Source organism: Nerophis lumbriciformis, linkage group LG29 (assembly GCF_033978685.3).
Source record: "Nerophis lumbriciformis linkage group LG29, RoL_Nlum_v2.1, whole genome shotgun sequence".
Lineage (NCBI taxonomy): Eukaryota > Metazoa > Chordata > Actinopteri > Syngnathiformes > Syngnathidae > Nerophis > Nerophis lumbriciformis.
In genome coordinates this window covers 34,405,487-34,428,947 of record NC_084576.2, presented here as the reverse complement: position 1 = coordinate 34,428,947, position 23,461 = coordinate 34,405,487, and the positions used below count along the sequence as shown (strand labels likewise).

At 42.7% G+C, this 23,461-nt stretch overlaps 1 protein-coding gene across 1 annotated transcript in view; it reads left to right on the top strand.

Annotated features, from left to right (window-relative positions):
• slc16a10 (solute carrier family 16 member 10) overlaps positions 1 to 22,447 on the top strand; it is a 109,989-nt gene extending 87,542 nt beyond the window's left edge. The window contains exons 4-6 of the mRNA XM_061924431.2: positions 9,871 to 10,014; positions 12,777 to 13,005; positions 21,531 to 22,447. Coding sequence (XP_061780415.1) covers positions 9,871 to 10,014; positions 12,777 to 13,005; positions 21,531 to 21,760 — 603 coding nt within the window. The 3' untranslated portion in view covers positions 21,761 to 22,447. The remainder of the gene's footprint in view (positions 1 to 9,870; positions 10,015 to 12,776; positions 13,006 to 21,530) is intronic.
• The last annotated feature ends 1,014 nt before the right edge of the window (positions 22,448 to 23,461 follow it).

Below are 23,461 nucleotides of genomic sequence, written 5' to 3'. Positions count from 1 at the left end.
AAAGTTTCAGTGCTTGGATGTGTTGGGCCCACCAGATGACGTGTTTTGTTTGGATGTTGTGAGTAATAGGTCATCCTCTCCGAGGGATCCCAGGCAGTGTTTTTCTAGCACTTCTCCAGTATCTGCTCCTCAGACTGGATTCCAACAGAGGCCAAGCTGCAGCCTCAGCAGCAGCCTGGTCTTTGTGACACAAAACAATAGGAACATGAAGACGGATGAAAGGTGTCAAATAACACAGGGTTCTGTTTCCTAGTCCAACAACACCACCAGACCCTGGAAACACTTTCTAGTCTTGTGCAGAATAACTACACTGGTTTATGATACCATTGCCAAGATGTGTATTTCCTGGAGTGAAACCATGTACACACCCCAAAAGCAGTGAAGTTGTCATGTTGTGTAAATGGTAAATAAAAAGAAATCCTTTTCAACTTATATTCAATTGAATAGACTGCAAAGAAGATATTTCATGTTCACACTGAGAACTGGTATTTTTTTTTTGCAAATAATCAATTTAATGGCAGCAACACATTGCAAAAAAGGCATTTTTACCAGTGTCACACCGCGGTGACGGAAGTCTTGTCTTGGGTTTTTCCGTCTTGTGATGTGCATGTTTTAATTTGAAAAGTAACTTTCCTCTCGTTTCAGGTCACTTGCCCTTCCTTTTGTGTCATCAGTCTGACGTCATCCCGGTTCCCTGATTGTTTCCACCTGTTCCCTATTACCCTCATGTGTCTTATAAGCCCACTCCTCCCTTTGTTCTGTGCCAGATTGTTTCGTTTATTCGTGCTCTCTAGCTTCCATGTCCATGCCTTGTCTTGCCTTTGCCTCGTCTTGTGCTTATGTTCTTTGATTCTGAATCCCTTCGTTGCTATTTTGAGTTTTCCTTTCCTCCTCCTCAGCAGAGTGATTTTTTTGTTATTTAGTTTATTCAGCCGAAGTGGTAAGTTTCAGTTATTTTTCATTCTTTCCTCACATTTTTGAGTGACAATTTTTGTTAATACTTTATTAGATTAGTTAGTGTAGAATTTTTCATAGCTGTTGTTTCTTCCTCCTGTTGGAGCGTTTTTTTGTTTATACATTTTATAGCATATATTAATTATAGTTCGTCTTTGCTTTTGTGTTTTCCTCCGTTCGGAGCGAATTTTGGTTGTTCCTATTTTTTTTTGGAACCTTTTTTGCCGGTTAGTTTTTTGGATAAAATAGATATTGTAATCCTTGACTTTGGAGGTGAAAAGGAAGCTGTCAAAATAAAAGCCTGTTTAAGTTCCCTACTCTGCATCTGAGTCCTATCCTTTTACCAAGCCCTGACAACCAGTGTGTTACATGGCCTTTCCTTTTAACAACACTCAGTAAAGGTTTGACACATTTTTGAAGTGGAATTCTTTCCCATTCTTGCTTGATGTACAGCTTAAGTTGTTCCTTCTGCTATTTTAGCCTTCACACATTTTCAATGTCTGGACTACAGGCAGGCCAGTTTAGTACCCACACTCTTTTACTATGAAGCCAGCCACGCTGTTGTAAAACCTGGCTTGGCATCGTCATGCTGAAATAAGCAGGGGCGTCTATGATAACAACATATGTTGCTCCAAAAGCTGTATGTACCTTTCATGCATTAATGGTGCCTTCACAGATGTGTAAGTTACCCATGTCTTGGCCACTAATACACCCCCATACCATCACACATGCTGCCTTTTACACTTTCACCCTGGAACAGTCCGGATGGTTCTTTTCCTCTTTGTTTTTGTTTCCAAAAACAATTTGAAATGTGGACTCGTCAGACCACAGAACATTTTTCCACTTTGCATCAGTCCATCTTAGATGAGTTCGGGCCCAGCGAAGCGTTCCTGGGTGTTGTTGATAAATGGCTTTTGCTTTGCATAGTAGAGTTTTAACTTGCACTTACAGATGTAGCGACCAACTGTAGTTACTGATAGTGGTTTCCTGAGCCCATGTGGTGATATCCTTTACACGCTGATGTGGCTTTTTGATTCAGTGGCGCCTGAGGGATCCAAGGTGTGTAATATCATGGCTTACGTCAGTGATTCTCAAACTTTTTTTGTCATCCCCCACTTTGGACAAGGGGGAGTTTTCAAGCCCCACCTGCCCCCATCGCCCCAACAGAGCGCTAATGCCAAGCTTTAACATTTTCAAATTTATTGAACATCAAGTTGTATACATTCAAACTCAATAACATAAAATAACATCAAGTTCAATGATAAATAAAATAACTGTGCAGCTGTGGTACAACTTGCATCAAGTTCAATAATAAATAAAATAACTTCCATCAAGTTCAATAATAAATAAAACAAAAGTGTTATAACTTGCATCAAGTTCAATAATAAATAAAACAAAAGTGTTATAACTTGCATCAAGTTCAATAATAAATAGAAAAAGTGTTATAACTTGCATCACGTTCAATAATAAATAAAAAAAAAGTGTTATAACTTGCATCAAGTTCAATAATAAATAAAACAAAAGTGCTATAACTTGCATCAAGTTCAATAATAAATCAAAAAAAGTGTTATAACTTGCATCAAGTTCAATAATAAATCAAATAAAAGTGTTATAACTTGCATCAAGTTCAATAATAAATCAAAAAAAGTGTTATAACTTGCATCAAGTTCAATAATAAATCAAAGAAAGTGTTATAACTTGCATCACGTTCAATAATAAATCAAAAAAGTGTTATAACTTGCATCAAGTTCAATAATAAATCAAATAAAAGTGTTATAACTTGCATCAAGTTCAATAATAAATCAAAAAAAGTGTTATAACTTGCATCAAGTTCAATAATAAATTTAAAAAAGTGTTATAACTTGCATCAAGTTCAATAATAAATCAAAAGAAGTGTTATAACTTGCATCACGTTCAATAATAAATCAAAAAAAGTGTTATAACTTGCATCAAGTTCAATAATAAATCAAAAAAAGTGTTATAACTTGCATCACGTTCAATAATAAATCAAAAAAAGTGTTATAACTTGCATCAAGTTCAATAATAAATCAAATAAAAGTGTTATAACTTGCATCAAGTTCAATAATAAATCAAATAACTTGCATCAAGTTCAATAATAAATCAACAAAAGTGTTATAACTTGCATCAAGTTCAATAATAAATCAACAAAAGTGTTATAACTTGCATCAAGTTCAATAATAAATCAAATAACTTGCATCAAGTTACTGTTGCTATGTCTGTCAAACTTTCGCTCGTACCGAGAAATATAAAGCCTACAGTAAAAATAAGTACCGGTAATTTCCATTTATTTATATAGCGGATTTCACAGACAGAATCACAAAGTGATTTACAGTGTGTATAGAAAATGAAAGCATAGTAAAAAAAATAATCTAAGAATATAATACCGGTAATAAAAAAAATTTTTTAAGTGAAATTTCCTCCCGTTCCTCGCGCCCCACCTGTCATGTCTCTATTCCCCACCAGTGGGGCGCGCCCCACACTTTGAGAAACGCTGGCTTACGTGCAGTGATTTCTCCACATTCTCTGAACCTTTTGATGATATTACGGAGCGTAGATGGTGAAATCCCTCAATTCCTTGTTGAGAAATGTTGTTCTTAAACAATTTGTTGTTGACAAAGTGGTGACCCTCGCCCCCGTCCTTGTTTGTGAATGACTGAGCATTTCATGGAAGCTGCTTTTATACCCAATCATGGCACCCACCTGTTCCCAATTAGCCTGTTCACCTGTGGGATGTTGCAAATAAGTCTTTTGACGAGCATTCCTCGACTTTCTCACTCTTTTTTGCCACTTGTGCCAGCTTTTTTCAAACATGTCGCAGGCATCAAATTCCAAATGAGCTAATATTTGCAAAAAAAGAAGAAAGTTTGTCAGTGTGAACATGAAATATCTTGTCTTTGCAGTCTATTCAATTGAATATACCGTATTTTCCGCACCATAAGGCGCCCTGGGTTATAAGCCGCGCCTTCAATGAACGGCATATTTCAAAACTTTGTCCACCTATAAGCCGCCCCGTGTTGTAAGCCGCATCTAACTGCGCTAAAGGAATGTCAAAAAAACAGTCAGATAGGTCAGTCAAACTTTAATAATATATTAAAAACCAGCGTGATGTGGGCGCGCATGGAGTCGTATATCAACATGGACGGAGCTGCGTGAAAAAAGCCACCCGGTCTCTTCGCGTAAACTTAAACTTACCTTAACCACTCGCTCATCTTTTCTTCATCCATCCCTTCGAGTTAGCTTTTATGATGACGCCGGCTGGAAAGGTCTCTTTTGGCAAGGTCTTCCTTTTGAATATCACCATGGGTGGAAGTTTCTGGCCATTAGCATGGCAAGCTAGAACCACAGTGAAGGATGACTTCTCATTCCCTGTGGTGCGAATATTCACCGTACGTGCTCCCGTTGTATCCACAGTGCGGTTCACAGGAATATCAAAAGTCAGTGGAACCTCGTCCATGTTGATAATGTTCTCTGGCCGGATCTTTTTTTCAGCTATCTTGTTTTTACAATATGCACGGAAAGTAGCCAGCTTTTCTTGAAAGTCTTTAGGCAGTTGCTGTGAAATAGTAGTCCGTGTGCGGATGGAGAGATTGCGTCTTTTCATGAACCGGAAACCTGTCGCTTAGTAGGAGCCATTTTGTGGTCTTTACAGATGTAAACACACAAAGGAAATGAAACGTACGGTGATATCCGCGCGCTTTTTCTTCTTCTACGCGGGCGGGTGGTTGCTTACAGTAGAAGAAGAAGCGCTTCCTGTTCTATGGGGGCGGGTGCTTACCTTGGCGGTTGCTTGCGTAGAAGAAGAAGCGCTTCCTGTTCTACCGGGAAAAAAGATGGCGGCTGTTTACCGAAGTTGCGAGACCGAAACTTTATGAAAATGAATCTTAATATTAATCCATATATAAAGCGCACCGGGTTAAAAGCCGCACTGTCAGCTTTTGAGTAAATTTGTGGTTTTTAGGTGCGGCTAATAGTGCGGAAAATACGGTAAGTTGAAAAGGATTTGTTGTATTCTCTTTTTATTTACCATTTACACAACGTGACAACTTCACTGCTTTTGGGGTTTGCAGATGTGTTTTGTTATGTTGCTGCACATCCATCAACAAAAAAAGTAAGCGATAAAAGTAATGGAGGTCACATCTGGTTAGGATGTTGAGGCAACACCGTGACGTAGACATCTTCCACTGCTGAGTCATCACTCATTGTGATGCTGCACTCCATCGCAGGAATGTCACGGCTCGGTTTTCACTTTCCTCTCTCGCTCCTGGTCAGACTCTGGCTCGTACGCTTGCATCCTAAAATCCCTCCTTGCTGCCATTTCTAATGCAGCCATCCATCGACCAGCAACAGGAACAAGAAGCTAGAGCAGGGGTCGGCAACCCAAAATGTTGAAAGAGCCATATTGGACCAAAAATACAAAAAACAAATCTGTCTGGAGCCGCAAAAAATGAAAAGCCATATTACATACAGATAGTGTGTCATGAGATATAAATTGAATTAAAGCTGCAAGCAGCATTGGTCGGGCCCGCGTATTTGGCAGGTGCTAGTCACCTGCCTCTGGTTAGTGTTCGGGACGCGCACCTGTTGCCCGGGCACTAATCAGAGGGCTATTTAGTCTTTGTCCTGGCCTCACTCGGTCTGGCTTACTAGTTTGTTCCCATACAACTGTTAACGACTACTTAGATTTCATGCTATGCTATTTTTTCCTGCTAGCTCCCACGCTAGTCCTTTTGTCTTGCCTTTTGTGCTACGTGCATGTCTTTTGTTTATTCATCATATGATTTATATTTAAAATAAATCATTTTCCTACCTGCAAGCTGTGTCCGAAGCCGTCTGCATCCTTGGGAGAACCACACCCGCATCACTATGCGACCCAGTCGTTTCAGTAGGAAGCCAGCACCAAATGACTTTCATTCTAAGATAAGACATTATCAGGACATTTTTATTAAGTGTAAGTCTAGTCAGTCACATTCTGATTTTCAGACTCCACCTCCAGTGACTTTGGTTCCGCCCCCAGTGACTATTGCTCCGCCCACTGCACATATTTTTTCCCCCTGTGCTCCCACCCAATCTCAAGTGAGGGGTGATAATAGTCAATTTGGACAATTTAAAGAGGAGTATACCCGCCTCCTTACGTCCCCCCACCCACCCATGAAGACGGTTCCAAACCGCAAGGAGCGCGTCTGGTATCCGCGTCTTGAGGGGGGGGCTAGTACTGGGAACGGTGCTAGTGGGGTGGCACAACTGCGCTTAGCTAAGCCGCAACCTCCTGCACGGCCACCGCCACCAGTCTTTCGGCGTGCTAAGCCGCAACCCCCTGCACGGCCACCGCCACCAGTCTTTCGGCGTGCTAAGCCGCAACCCCCTGCACGGCCACCGCCACCAGTCTTTCGGCGTGCTAAGCCGCAACCTCCTGCACGGCCCCCGCCACCAGTTTTTCGGCGTGCTAAACCGCAACCTCCTGCACGGCCACCGTCACCAGTCTTTCGGCGTGCTAAGCCGCAACCCCCTGCACGGCCACCGACACCTTCCTCGCCCTCATCGTCGTCTCAGCGACCTCGAGTGGTCTGGCTGCGCAAGCGGCGCTCTCAGAGGTTTGTGTATGGACGCCAGTGGCGCAAACAGCAGCGACACCCGAGACATAGACTTGGAACTCTCCGGCTGCTGAACTTCTGGCGCCACTCACGCCCACCTTCTCGGCAGCCACGAATGTGGCCTTTCCGTGGTCGCCCGCCTCGCCTGCGGCAGCGGCGTTCCACTCGCCGCCGCCACCTGACTCTTCCCCGGTGGATTCGGGGACACGTGGCCTGGCGACCCACCACCAAATCCTCCCTCCGCCCTCCCTGGACTCTTGAACTGTTTCTTGTTTTTTGGGTTCTTGTTTTATTTCGTGTCAAGGGACATCTGGAATCTGTCCTTTAAGGGGGGGGTACTGTTACGATCCGCTGCCCGGATCATAGTTTGTTTATGTTCGAGTCACATGTTTTCAGCACCTTGATTTTGTTTGTGTTCAGTTGCCATGTCAACTGATTACTTTCACCTGCCTCTGGTTAGTGTTCGGGACGCGCACCTGTTGCCCGGGCACTAATCAGAGGGCTATTTAGTCTTTGTCCTGGCCTCACTCGATCTGGCTTCCTAGTTTGTTCCCATACAACTGTTAACGACTACTTAGATTTCATGCTATGCTATTTTTTCCTGCTAGCTCCCACGCTAGTCCTTTTGTTTTGCCTTTTGTGCTACGTGCATGTCTTTTGTTTATTCATCATATGATTTATATTTAAAATAAATCATTTTCCTACCTGCAAGCTGTGTCCGAAGCCGTCTGCATCCTTGGGAGAACCACATCCGCATCACTATGCGACCCAGTCGTTTCAGATAGGTCAATAATTCATAATAACATTGATTTTGATTCAATATTATGTTTTGAGCAATGACAGTTTGAAAGAAGAAAAAAAACAGCTTTGTTTTATTAGTCAACATTGCAACTTTTTCTAAATGACATTTAACCTTTTAAGCTTTATTATTTCACTTTTGTTATGTTTTTGTTTATTTGAATAGTATTTTTAGAATGTGCCGTGGGCCTTTAAAACATTAGCTGTGGGCCGCAAATGGCCTCCGGGGCACACTTTTGACACCCCTGCTATAGATAATAAAACATTAAATGTGATAAATCTATGGATAAAAAGCAGAGCCTGGCGACGCATGCGCGTTTATCATAACTCTCTCTCTCTCTCTCTGTCTCTGCCCCTCCCTCACCAATGCTGCTGTTTGTTTTGTTTTTAACCCCTTCTTAACCCTGAACGCACATTGAAAATACACGCGACCCTAACTCCAAATGCCGGACATTCGAGGCATTTAAGAAACTCCGCCCTGACAGCTCCGCAAAAGAGGACATGTCCGGTGAAAAGAGGACGTATCGTAGCCCGTTAGCTGTTAGCATGCCGTGTGTTGTGCCTCGGTGTGCATTGTTTACACAACGTGCGTTACGCTACTTAATATGTCCGTGTGGAAACTCCTTCGGTACACCTCCGAACCGAACCGGAACCCCCCGTACCGAAACAGTTCAATACAAATACACCTACCCCTAGTACATACTATCGTCCTTGTTGGGCTAAATCTTAGACCACATGTTGTGTCAATAAAGTTCCTTGAATACTTTAGTTATTATTGTTATTTCAGCTCGGTGGAGTACGTGGTTAACTTTCCTCACTGCTGGGTGGTTCTGGGTTTGATTCTCAGTTCGCACCTCTCCAGGAACCACTTTCTGTTTCCCCCGTTTTTCCACTGGCGGCAGGTCTTTCCGTGTGTATGTTGACATGTATGCAGAGTCCATCCATCCATCTTCCTCCGCTTATCCGAGGTCGGGTCGTGGGGGCAGCAGCCTAAGCAGGGAAGCCCAGACTTCCCTCTCCCCAGCCACTTGGTCCAGCTCTTCCTGTGGGACCCCGAGGCGTTCCCAGGCCAGCCGGGAGACATAGTCTTCCCAACGTGTCCTGGGTCTTCCCCGCGGCCTCCTACCGGTCGGACGTGCCCTAAACACCTCCCTAGGGAGGCGTTCGGGTGGCATCCTGACCAGATGCCCGAACCACCTCATCTGGCTCCTCTCCATGTGGAGGAGCAGCGGCTTTACTTTGAGCTCCCCCCGGATGGCAGAGCTTCTCGCCCTATCTCTAAGGGAGAGACCCGCCACCCGGCGGAGGAAACTCATTTCGGCCGCTTGTACCCGTGATCTTGTCCTTTCGGTCAAAACCCAAAGCTCATGACCATAGGTGAGGATGGGAACGTAGATCGACCGGTAAATTGAGAGCTTTGCCTTCCGGCTCAGCTCCTTCTTCACCACAACGGATCGATACAGCGTCCGTATTACTGAAGACGCCGCACCGATCCGCCTGTCAATCTCACGATCCACTCTTCCCTCACTCGTGAACAAGACTCCGAGGTACTTGAACTCCTCCACTTGGGGCAAGATCTCCTCCCCAACCCGGAGATGGCACTCCACCCTTTTCCGGGCGAGAACCATGGACTCGGACTTGGAGGTGCTGATTCTCATCCCAGTCGCTTCACACTCGGCTGCGAACCGATCCAGTGAGAGCTGAAGATCCTGGCCAGATGAAGCCATCAGGACCACATCATCTGCAAAAAGCAGAGACCTAATCCTGCAGCCACCAAACCAGATCCCCTCAACGCCTTGACTGCGCCTAGAAAGTCTGTCCATAAAAGTTCAGAACAGAATGGGTGACAAAGGGCAGCCTTGGCGGTGTCCAACCCTCACTGGAAACGTGTCCGACTTACTGCCGGCAATGCGGACCAAGCTCTGGCACTGATCATACAGGGAGCGGACTGCCACAATCAGACAGTCCGATACCCCATACTCTCTGAGCACTCCCCACAGGACTTCCCGAGGGACACGGTCGAATGCCTTCTCCAAGTCCACAAAACACATGTAGACTGGTTGGGCAAACTCCCATGCACCCTCAAGGACCCTGCCCAGAGTATAGAGCTGGTCCACAGTTCCACGACCAGGACGAAAACCACACTGTTCCTCCTGAATCCGAGGTTCGACTATCCGGCGTAGCCTCCTCTCCAGTACACCTGAATAGACCTTACCGGGAAGGCTGAGGAGTGTGATCCCACGATAGTTAGAACACACCCTCCGGTTCCCCTTCTTAAAGAGAGGAACCACCACCCCGGTCTGCCAATCCAGAGGTACCGCCCCCGATGTCCACGCGATGCTGCAGAGTCTTGTCAACCAAGACAGCCCCACAGCATCCAGAGCCTTAAGGAACTCCGGGCGGATCTCTGTATGCAGAGTGTTTCCGTTACAGAACTTTTTGCTTGTATCTCCAAAATAAAAGCATGGCTCTGACACGTTTGATCGCTTTGCTTTGCGCTCCACAGATGAAGCATGTCGAGGAGCGCTTCGGAGAAGATTCCAACAAAGAAGTGCTGCTCATGTGCATTGGCATCACGTCTGGTGTGGGCCGGCTCATCTTCGGCAGGGCGGCGGACTACATCCAAGGGGTCAACAAGGTCTACCTGCAGGTGTGTGCCCACTTTATATAGCACTTTTGTTACACCTCCACAGTGTTTTAGCTACTTCTAAATCACTAATCCTGGTCTCCATGGCGACAAATAAAGCACGTTTCTAACAATTATCATATTATTGAAACTTAGTCCTTAAATAAAATGTTGAACATACTAGACAACTTGTCCTTTAGTAGGAAGTAAACAAACAAAGACTCATAATTAGTCTGCAGTAACATATTGTGTCGTTTATCACTACAAGACCACATAAACCTAGACCCGAGGTACTGACTACAAGACCACATAAACCTAGACCCTAGGTACTGACTACAAGACCACATAAACCTAGACTCGAGGTACTGACTACAAGACCACATAAACCTAGACCCTAGATACTGACTACAAGACCACATAAACCTAGACCCTGGGTACTGACTACAAGACCACATAAACCTAGACCCTAGGTACTGACTACAAGACCAAATAAACCTAGACCCTAGGTACTGACTACAAGACCAAATAAACCTAGACCCTGGGTACTGACTACAAGACCACATAAACCTAGACTCGAGGTACTGACTACAAGACCACATAAACCTAGACCCTGGGTACTGACTACAAGACCACATAAACCTAGACTCGAGGTACTGACTACAAGACCACATAAACCTAGACCCTAGGTACTGACTACAAGACCACATAAACCTAGACCCGAGGTACTGACTACAAGACCACATAAACCTAGCCTCGAAGTACTGACTACAAGACCACATAAACCTAGACCCTGGGTACTGACTACAAGACCACATAAACCTAGACCCGAGGTACTGACTACAAGACCACATAAACCTAGACCCGAGGTACTGACTACAAGACCACATAAACCTAGACCCGAGGTACTGACTACAAGACCACATAAACCTAGACCCTAGGTACTGACTACAAGACCACATAAACCTAGACCCTAGGTACTGACTACAAGACCACATAAACCTAGACCCTGGGTACTGACTACAAGACCACATAAACCTAGACCCTAGGTACTGACTACAAGACCACATAAACCTAGACCCGAGGTGCTGACTACAGGACCACATAAACCTAGACTCGAGGTACTGACTACAAGACCACATAAACCTAGACCCTGGGTACTGACTACAAGACCACATAAACCTAGACTCGAGGTGCTGACTACAAGACCACATAAACCTAGACCCTGGGTACTGACTACAAGACCACATAAACCTAGACCCTAGGTACTGACTACAAGACCACATAAACCTAGATCCGAGGTACTGACTACAAGACCACATAAACCTAGACTCGAGGTACTGACTACAAGACCACATAAACCTAGACCCGAGGTACTGACTACAAGACCACATAAACCTAGACCCTAGGTGCTGACTACAAGACCACATAAACCTAGACCCTAGGTACAAATCTCAAAACTCAAAATTGCGCTCTAGCGCCCCCTAGAAAAAAAAAAAACTAGACTGCCTGTAACTCCCACTAGGAAGGTCGGAGAGACATGAAACAAAAACCTCTTTGTAGGTGTGACTTAGACCTAGTTTTCATAATTGTATATCCTCGGGCAAAAATCAACAGGAAGTTGGCAATTCCCCCTTCAAGACAAAAAAGTACTAAAAACAGTCAATTTTGTCTCTTTGAGCTGTATTTTCACCCTCTTAACATGCTCCAAAACTCACCAAACTGAACGCACACATCAGGACTGGCAAAAATTGCGATTTAATAAAAAAACCTAACCCCAAATCTGAAAATTGCGCTGAATAAAACTGATAAAAAACTGCTCCTCGGAAGAAAAAAAATGACAAAACTGCCTGTAACTCCCACTGGGAAGGTTGGAGAGACATGAAACAAAAACCTCTATGTAGGTCTCACTTAGACCTACATTTCATAGATTGACAACCCCCCGCAAAAATCAACAGGAAGTTTGCTATTCCCCCTTCAAAACAAATTTTTTGTAAAAACCGGTCACCTTCCTTCAAAAACTATCTCCTCTGAGCGTGTTTGTCGTTTCGGCTTCAAACTAACACAGGAGAGAGATTGAACCCTTGTGTATAAAAGTACAGAACAGCGTTTTTCTAACTGCTCCGGTTTTGATTTTATGACCCTTCAAAGAACCGCTGCGCTGATGCTGCTGCGCTGCTGTTTTTTTAAGATGGCTGCTTAAAAGCAGGAAGCACCAGCATGCCCACACAATGCAGACAAGGTAGGTACACTAGACAAGAGTATTGGGACACTTATGACTACCACCGGACAAAAGTATTGGGACACTTAGGACTACCACTGGAAAAAAGTATTGGGACACCTACACTGGACAAATGTATTGGGACACTTAGGACTACAACTTGACAAAAGTATTGGGACACGTACTACTAAAACTGGACAAAAGTATTGGGACACTTAGGACTAGCACCTGCCAAATACGCGGGCCCGACCAACGCTGCTTGGAGCTTTAATTATTATTATTATTATTATTATTATTTCACCAGCTCAGAAACTACTTCTGCATTTCTCAACCAAGACAAGTCTTTTAGTAATGCAGAGATCTCTTATCCACTTCTAAAAATGTTGTAGTGCAGGATAAAAGAGCAATAAGTGTTAGGGTTAGCCTCACCCTAACCCTAACCCAACACGGTATGAGTTGACCCAAGGAGTACCACCTTGTGAAGGTGCTTATTTGAGAAGTATGACAGGAAGTGATGAGCCAGTAGAAATAGCCAATCCAGATAAGATCTAGTTGCATCTCCTCCCAGGTGACGTCCTTCTTCGTCATCGGCGTGATGTCCATGATGATCCCGCTGTGTCACATATTTGGAGGTCTGATCGCCGTGTGTCTGCTGATGGGGATGTTTGATGGCTGCTTCATCTGCATCATGGCTCCCATCGCCTTCGAGCTGGTCGGCCCCGCCGACGTCTCCCAGGCCATCGGCTTCCTGCTGGGCCTCATGTCCGTGCCCATGACTGTGGGACCACCCATTGCAGGTAACACTCAGACCCTGGATCATCCTAGTAAACCACTCTACTTGTAAACCACTTCACTGTCTTCAAACTTTAGGAACATTTCATCTGTTATGTCATGTTCTTTATTAAGTATCTAAACTTTGACTGGCCTTTTATTACATAGGCGACATTATAGGTCATATTTACATGTCAATTACGCCATCTAGTGTTCAGTTTGGCACCTTACATGCAGAGAATTTGAACCTATAGAGCAGAGGTGTCAAACTGTTTTGTTATTGAGGGCCACATGGCAGTTATGGTTGCCTTCAAAGGGCCAATTTTAACAATTAATATATGAACATACATGTGTATACATATACAGGTAAAAGCCAGTAAATTAGAATATTTTGAAAAACTTGATTTATTTCAGTAATTGCATTCAAAAGGTGTAACTTGTACATTATATTTATTCATTGCACACAGACTGATGCATTCAAATGTTTATTTCATTTAATTTTGATGATTTGAAGTGGCAACAAATGAAAATCCAAAATTCCGTGTGTCACAAAATTAGAATATTACTTAAGGCTAATACAAAAAAGGGATTTTTAGAAATGTTGGCCAACTGAAAAGTATGAAAATGAAAAATATGAGCATGTACAATACTCAATACTTGGTTGGAGCTCCTTTTGCCTCAATTACTGCGTTAATGCGGCGTGGCATGGAGTCGATGAGTTTCTGGCACTGCTCAGGTGTTATGAGAGCCCAGGTTGCTCTGATAGTGGCCTTCAACTCTTCTGCGTTTTTGGGTCTGGCATTCTGCATCTTCCTTTTCACAATACCCCACAGATTTTCTATGGGGCTAAGGTCAGGGGAGTTGGCGGGCCAATTTAGAACAGAAATACCATGGTCCGTAAACCAGGCACGGGTAGATTTTGCGCTGTGTGCAGGCACCAAGTCCTGTTGGAACTTGAAATCTCCATCTCCATAGAGCAGGTCAGCAGCAGGAAGCATGAAGTGCTCTAAAACTTGCTGGTAGACGGCTGCGTTGACCCTGGATCTCAGGAAACAGAGTGGACCGACACCAGCAGATGACATGGCACCCCAAACCATCACTGATGGTGGAAACTTTACACTAGACTTCAGGCAACGTGGATCCTGTGCCTCTCCTGTCTTCCTCCAGACTCTGGGACCTCGATTTCCAAAGGAAATGCAAAATTTGCTTTCGTCAGAAAACATGACTTTGGACCACTCAGCAGCAGTCCAGCTCTTTTTTTCCTTAGCCCAGGTGAGACGCTTTGCGCGCTGTTTCTTGGTCAACAGTGGCTTGACACGAGGTATGCGGCAGTTGAAACCCATGTCTTTCAAGCGTCTCTTGGTGGTGGATCTTGAAGCACTGACTCCAGCAGCTGTCCACTCCTTCTGAATCTCCCCCACATTTTTGAATGGTTTTTTTTTCACAATCTTGACCAGGGCGCGGTGATCCCTATCGCTTGTACACTTTTTCTGACCACAGTTTTTCCTTCCCTTTGCCTCTCCATTAATGTGTTTGGACACAGAGCTCTGAGAACAGCCAGCCTCTTCAGCAATAACCTTTTGTGTCTTTCCCTCCTTGTGCAATGTGTCGATGGTTGCCTTTTGGACAGCTGTCAAATCTGAAGTCTTCCCCATGTTTGTGTAGGCTTCAGAACTGGACTGAGAGACCATTTAAAGCCCTTTGCAGGTGTTTTGAGTTAATCAGCTGATTAGTTTGTGGCACCAGGTGTCTTCAAAATTTAACCCTTACACAATATTCTAATTTTGTGACACACGGAATTTTGGATTTCATTTGTTGCCACTTCAAATCATCAAAATTAAATGAAATAAACATTTGAATGCATCAGTCTGTGTGCAATGAATAAATATAATGTACAAGTTACACCTTTTGAATGCAATTACTGAAATAAATCAAGTTTTTCAAAATATTCTAATTTACTGGCTTTTACCTGTATAATACATTAACAATATATTTTTTTACATAAGCTGCAAAAAAAATATTTAAATTTGACTTTAAAAACTGGCAGCTCAGTCACCAGAATTTTACAGTAAAAGCAGTTTTTTTTACAGCATATAAAAAATGTAATAAATGGAATGGAGAAACCACACCACTGTTCTTAGCAGTAAAATTCAAGCAACAGCTGCCACTTTCTTTCTTTTTTCTGTAAAACCTTGTTGTTTTAATATTTTTTTTGTTTGTTTTTTAATGTTTTAGTGTCTTACTGTACGTGGGGAAAAAACAGTACCAAAGTTGATTTTACGGTTAAAAAAAACCCTCAACCGTAACATTTTTTGTCAATTTTACAGTCTACAATTTTATTGATAATTTGTTTTGAAATCATAAGTCAAGCAGATATTTAAGTACAGTATTTATATTTATTTTAACAAATAATATTTTTGGAATACGTAAGATAATATTTTGATAATATTGAATTTGAAAAGATATGCAATTGCATGCAGTGCATGATGTTTAATGTCGAAAGGGAAAGAAGAAATATATTCAGTAAGAAAAGATGAAGCATTTTATCAACGCATATTATTTCCAAACTTTGGCGGGCCACATAAAATGCCTTCAGAGGGCCGCTTTTAACAATGAGTAATATATGAATATACATGTGTATATATAATACATTGACAATATATTTGTTTACATAAGCTGCAAAAAATATATTTAAATTTGACTTTAAAAACTGGCAGCTCAGTCACCAGGATTTTACAGAAAATGCTATTTTTTATAGCATATAAAAATGTAATAAATGGAATGGAGAAACCACACCACTGTTTTTAAGCAGTAAAATCCAAGCAACAGCTGCCACTTTCTTTCTTTTTTCTGTAAAACCTTGTTGTTTTAATATTTTTTTTGTTTGTTTTTTAATGTTTTAGTGTCTTACTGTACGTGGAAAAAAAACAGTACCATAGTTGATTTTACGGTTTAAAAAAACCCCTCAGTTTTGATTGATTATTTGTTTTTGTATTTATTTTAACAAATAATATTTTTGGAATACGTAATATAATATTTTGATAATATTGAATTTGAAAAGATATGCAATTGCATGCAGTGCATGATGTTTAATGTCGAAAGGGAAAGAAGAAATATATTTAGTAAGAAAAGATGAAGCATTTTATCAACACATATTATTTCCAAACTTTGGCAGGCCACATAAAATGCCTTCAGAGGGCCGCATTTAACAATGATAATATATGAATATACATGTGTATATATAATACATTGACAATATATTTGTTTACATAAGCTGCAAAAAAAAAATTTACATTTTACTTTAAAAACTGGCAGCTCAGTCACCAAAATTTCACAGTAAAAGCAGTTTTTTACAGCATATAAAAATGTAATAAATGGAATGGAATGGAGAAACAACACCACTGTTTTTAGCAGTACAATTTAAGCAACAGAGCTGCCACTTTCTCCCCGCCCCCCCAACCCTGTAAAATATTGTTTTAATGTTTTTTTTTTTTTTTTTTTTTTTAATGTTTTAGTGTCTTACTGTACGTGGAAAAAAAAACAGTACCAAAGTTGATTTTACGAAAAAAAAAAAAAAAATGCCTTCAGAGGGCCAATTTTAACAATGAGTAATATATGAATATACATGTGTGTATATATATATAATACATTAACATTATATTTGTTTACATAAGCTGCAAAAAAAATATTTACATTTTACTTTAATAATATATGAACATACATGTGTATATATAATACATTAACAATATATTTTTTTTACATAAGCTGCGAAAAAAAGTTAAATTTGACTTTAAAAACTGGCAGCTCAGTCACCAGAATTTTACAGTAAAAGCAGTTTTTTTTACAGCATATAAAAAATTTAATAAATGGAATGGAGAAACCACACCACTGTTCTTAGCAGTAAAATTCAAGCAACAGCTGCCACTTTCTTTCTTTTTTCCGTAAAATCTTGTTGTTCTAATGTTTTTTTTGTTTGTTTTTTAATGTTTGAGTGTCTTACTGTACGTGGGAAAAAACAGTACCAAAGTTGATTTTACGGTTAAAAAAACCCCTCATCCGGTGGAATTCAACCGTAACATTTTTTGTCAATTTTACAGTCTACAATTTTATTGATAATTTGTTTTTGAAATCATAAGTCAAGCAGATATTTAAGTACAGTATTTATATTTATTTTAACAAATAATATTTTTGGAATACGTAAGATAATATTTTGATAATATTGAATTTGAAAAGATATGCAATTGCATGCAGTACATGATGTTTAATGTCGAAAGGGAAAGAAGAAATATATTCAGTAAGAAAAGATGAAGCATTTTATCAACGCATATTATTTCCAAACTTTGGCGGGCCACATAAAATGCCTTCAGAGGGACGCTTTTAACAATGAGTAATATATGAATATACATGTGTATATACATAATACATTAACAATATATTTGTTTACATAAGCTGCAAAACAAATATTTACATTTTACTTTAAAAACTGGCAGCTCAGTCACCAGGATTTTACAGTAAAAGCAGTTTTTTACAGCATATAAAAATGTAATAAATGGAATGGAATGGAGAAACAACACCACTGTTTTTAGCAGTACAATTTAAGCAACAGAGCTGCCACTTTCTTTCTTCCCCCCTGGAAAATCTTGTTAAGTTGATTTTACGGTAAAAAAAAAAAAATGCCTTCAGAGGGCCAATTTTAACAATGAGTAATATATGGATATACATGTGAATATATTAGAGATGCGCGGATAGGCAATTATTTCATCCGCAACCGCATCACAAAAGTCGTCAACCATCCGCCATCCACCCGAACCAACATTTGATCAAATCCACACCCGCCCGTTGTTATATATCTAATATAGACGATGCAAGACATTAGTGAGGTTAGAAAGCTTTTGCCTGTTAAAGAAAGGAGACTGATCCAATGCAGCACAGACATTCAATGCGTGCCACGCTGTCACGGCCCAGACGCACACCAGTGCGCAATCATCTGGCAGCCGCGCTGAGCGCACCTCCAAGCGCGCTTGCGCCACTCAAACTGCTGCAGGCAGCTGCGTTCTATCTTGTTTTAACATCCTGTGGCACTCTTCTGGGATCACGGCGGACGAAACTGCTCATGCTCAGGGTGTTTGTGGAGGTTCGGGGTTTTGCACAAATGTGATGCACCATGTTAGATGTCCCGGTTTTGTGACTGTCGTAGACATAAACAGCGTCGCAGCTCTTGCAAATCACGTAGCCAGCATTACTATCATCCTGATTTACAACCTCATAAAAATTAGTCCACGCTGAACTTTTCTGGCCTTTTTTTTCCCTGGTCTTTAGTATTCCCTTTTTTGGTTTGTCGCGTACCACGTTTGCTGCCGGCGTTGCCATCTTTTTTTTTCTCTTCTTCTTCTGTTGTGGCATATGCTGCAGGTGCCTGATGATAAATAATTGCCTGTTTCAAAGACTGCTGCTCATTTTTCGTATGTGGGTAACAACATTTAACTATGTATATATATTTACCAATTGGTTTAACTGCCACCCGCCTGAATCTATTTAAAATCTAATTTTTTTTTATTTCAACCGCCCGACCCGCGGATAATCCGCGGACTCCGCGGTTGTGTCCGCAAACCGCGCATCTCTAGTATATATATAATACACAAATTCCTCACTCTGATTGACAAACACTTTCCCAAAGGCAACACCCTAAGAAAAGTATTCAACAAGAACAACATTAAATTGAACTACAGCTGCATGAACAATATACGACAAATCATCTCAAACCACAACAAAACAATTGCAAATGAGCCGTCGGCCCCCGGACAGAGCGACCCCAAAACCAACAAAGGCTGCAACTGCCGCAAGAAACCCGATTGCCCTCTCAACGGGGGGCGCTTACAAACATCAGTTGTTTACCAATCTAAGGTAACACGCAAGGACATTAACACATCCGACACATATGTAGGATTAACCGAGGGAGAGTTTAAAACCAGATGGAACAATCACAAGGCTTCTTTCAGGAACCAAAACCTGCGGAATACCACAGAACTCAGCAAACACATTTGGGACCTCAAAGACAATAATGTTGAATATTCAATAACATGGCAAATTCTTGCATCCAGCACACCTTACAATAGTGGTAATAAAAGATGCAACCTATGCTTGAAAGAGAAACTGTTTATTATTTACCGTCCAGACCTGTCATCCCTCAACAAGCGCAGCGAAATTGTAACAGCATGCCGCCACAGACGGAAACACCTCCTAGGTAACACATGAGCCAATCACCACGCCCCTACGCCAGCCTGTACCCACCCACTCTGTGCCCTATATAAACCATGGTATGTGAATGCTCCCATTAAAATCTCCTGATGATTGAGGGAACCCCTCATGAAACAGGCCTGTAGAGATGAAATAGTCTTGTGATTTTTTTCCCCACACATACATATATTGCGCTCTACTACGGTATCGAGCACTATTTTTTGGATAACCTTATTAAGACATATAATACATTAACAATATATTTGTTTACATAAGCTTCCAAAAAAAATATTTACATTTTACTTTAAAAACTGGCAGCTCAGTCACAAGAATTTTACAGTAAAAGCAGTTTTTTTACAGCATATAAAAAATGTAATAAATAGAATGGTGTGGAGGTTTTCCTTCCTCCGGGTTCCTTGGACCACCAATGACGGACATGACAGCTCCGTTCCTCTTTTGCACACAATGATTTATTTTACAATAAATGCTCGCTTATTAGAGATGCGCGGTTTGCGGACACAACCGCGGAGTCCGCGGATTATCCGCGGATCGGGCGGTTGAAATAAAAAAAAAAAAAGATTTTATCCGCGGGTCGGGTTGGGCGGTTGAAATAAAAAAAAAAAAAGATTTTATCCGCGGGTCGGGTCGGGCGGTTGAAATAAAAAAAAATTAGATTTTATCCGCGGGTCGGGTCGGGCGGTTGAAATAAAAAAAAATTAGATTTTGTCCGCGGGTCGGGTCGGGCGGTTGAAATAAAAAAAAAATAGATTTTATCCGCGGGTCGGGTCGGGCGGTTGAAATAAAAAAAAATTAGATTTTATCCGCGGGTCGGGTCGGGCGGTTGAAATAAAAAAAAATTAGATTTTAAATAGATTCAGGCGGGTGGCAGTTAAACCAATTGGTAAATATATATACATAGTTAAATGTTGTTACCCACATACGAAAAACGAGCAGGCACCTGCAGCATATGCCACAACAGAAGAAGAAAAAAAAAAGAGATGGACACTTTTACGGAGCGGAGAAGGGACGCCTCGCCGGGGTCCGGGACCGAGGCCCCTTCCCCCGAGAGGGCCCCACCGGGAGCCGTAGCTGAGGCGATCCGCGAGAAGGGCCCGACGCACGTCCAGGGTCACCACCGCGCCCACCGCACCGACACCCCGCCTCGTCCGCCTTCGCCGCGCCCGGCGTCACGCGCAGCAGGTAAGCAGCTTACCTGCCCGCCACCCCCGTGGCCGGGGGCTCGTAACAGGGGTCACTCCGCGCGCTCCGCCCGCGCAGCTTACCTGCCCGCCACCCCTGTTGCCGGGGGCGCGTAACAGGGGTCACTCCGCGCGCAGTGCGCTCCCGAAAGGGGTGGGGCTCACCCTGGTTGATATAGACAGCAGGACGGTGGCCATGGAAGTCGGAACCCGCTAAGGAGTGTGTAACAACCCACCTGCCGAATCAACTAGCCCTGAAAATGGATGGCGCTGGAGCGTCGGGCCCATATACCCGGCCGTCGCCGGCAGCGAGACGCGCTTGGAGGTGCGCTCAGCGCGGCTCCCATATGATTGCGCACTAGTGTGCGTCTGGGCCGTGACAGCGTGGCACGCGAACGTCCGTGCTGCATTGGATCAGTCTCCTTTCTTTAACAGGCAAAAGCTTTATAACCTCACTAATGCCTTGCATCGTCTATATTAGATATATAACAACGGGCGGGTGCGGTTCTGATTAAATGTTAGATCGGGTGGATGGCGGATGGTTGACGACTTTCTGATGCGGTTGCGGATGAAATTATTGCCTATCCGCGCATCTCTATCGCTTATGCTTTTCAGCAAATGTCTTGTTGTCTGTCAAAATCGCACACAAACGTTTTTTAACCCACTGTCTCCGCTCTCACTCTCGCTCGTGCTCCGACCGCCAATTCTCCACCCGCCAACAACTCTCCCCTCTCCTTCCCGACGGCTGCCTTTTAGCAGAGCGACAGGTGATTAGACAAACACTCTCACCTGTGTCATCTACGCACCTGTCGCTGATCTCGAAGCTGTTCCGGCACACCCTGCTTCGCTGCAGGCTTGCAGGCCACGCCCCCCTCCACCACAGCCAGGTTTTTAGAATTTTACTGTTCTTAGCAGTAAAATTCAAGCAACAGAGCTGCCACTTTTTAATTAGTCATGTTTGCGAGAAGAAAGAACTGGTCTGTAGGATATTCTCCATCATGTTTACTCCAAACACAAATGTGTCTTCAGGGTCGAGAGGACCAAAACTTAGATCCTCCCAGGAAGAACTCCCAGCGTCCCGCACCGACCCGAATGTTTTTGTCCTTGTCTCCCAGGCTTTCTCCGGGACCGACTGGGGAACTACGACCTGGCCTTCTACCTGGCAGGTATCCCCCCGCTCATCGGCGGAGCCATGCTGTGCGTCATTCCCTGGGTGGAGGCCAGGAACAAGAGGAGGCAGAAGGAGGACGCCCTGAAGAGCGAGCAGGACGTCACCCACAAGATGTTGGACCAGGACAAAGCTCAGGAAGACCCGCAGGTCAAAGCCGGCGAGTCGGTCCTCTAATGAAGGACGTGACTCAGACTTTTACGTGTCACATCATCGCAGATCACTTAGCCGTGCCTTTCAGTATCACCAGCTCCGTCAATAGGAGAGCAGCTTTAATTTACCAGGAATGATCACCAGGACACGTCCACTCTCCTGGACACTAAAGGGAAATAAGTCAACACTAGCACTTGTTAGGAACATCCACGCATTTCATGTTAGGCCGTGTCTCAACTCTTATACTTCCCTTCTGAGTGCACACTTCTCTACTTACACTTACCAGGTCGATTACGACTCAAATAGCACGTGCTAAATAGGGCGGGCAAACGTTAAAACTGCGTGAACTATTTGTCGGCGTGTGATCGACTAAGACTGCGCGTGCAACTGATAACAAGTGGCACCCAATTTGAATAGGAACTTTGCATGTGCCCATGGAAACACTCATTTACTGCACATCCTGCATCCTGTACATCAGTTCATTATCCATCTCCCTTCCACTAAAGTGCAGAAATGACAAGTTAGATTGGCGATGGCAGTTTTTGCCACTAAGCTCCACCCACTTTGGGTACGTAGGAGCAGGTGCCCATCGAGCACTTCAGGGTGTCATCATTTTATATATTTTTTGTCATCATTTCTACCAAATAAGATCAAGATCTGAATATAGCCGAGTAATTAACGTTTCATGTGTTGTGGCGAATCATCAGAGAAAAGTTTGGCGCCAAGCCACGCCCACATTTTATTACCTATTGCAATTTATAGTCGACCATATGTGTCATTTTAATCACCGCTCATTTGGTCAAAGTCCCTAGCAGGAGTTGGTAAAAGTACGACCACTTTTTTTTCCACCAAAAAATGGCCAACAATCATCGGAGAAAAGTTTAGCGCCAAGCCACGCCCACATTTTATGGCGTCGGCAAAATATGTTCGCAATTTATAATCGGCAATATGTGTAGTATCTGTAGTTTTAATCACCACTCGTTTGGTCAAAGTCCCTAGGAGGAGTTCGTAAAAGTACGAACACATTTTTTCTCCAAAAAATGGCCAACAACCATCAAGCAAAGTTTGGCGTCATGCCACGCCCACATTTTATGGCGTAGGCAAATTTTTTTCGCAATTTACTATCACCAATATGTGTAGTATCTGTAGTTTTAATCACCACTCATTTGGTCAAAGTCCCTAGCAGGAGTTCATAAAAGTACGACCACTTTTTTTCGCCAGAAAGTGGCCAACAATCATCGGAGAAAAGTTTAGCGCCAAGCCACGCCCACATTTTATGTTGTAGGCAAAATATGTTCGCAATTTATAGTCACCTATTTGTGTAGTATCTGTAGTTTTAATCACTACTTGTTTGGTCAAAGTCCCTAGCAGTAGTTCGTAAAAGAACGACACCTTTTTTTTTGTCAAAAAATGGCCAACAATCATCGGAGAAAAGTTTAGCGCTAAGCCACGCCCACATTTTATGTTGTAGGCAAAATATGTTCGCAATTTATAGTCACCTATATGTGTAGTATCTGTAGTTTTAATCACCACTCGTTTGGTCAAAGTCCCTAGCAGGAGTTGGTAAAAGTACGACCACTTTTTTCCACCACAAAATGGCCAACAAACATCGGAGCAAAGTTTGGCACCAAGCCACGCCCACATTTTATGGCATCGGCGAAATATTTTCGCAATTTACTATCACCTAAATGTGCAGTATCTGTAGTTTTAATAACCACTCGTTTG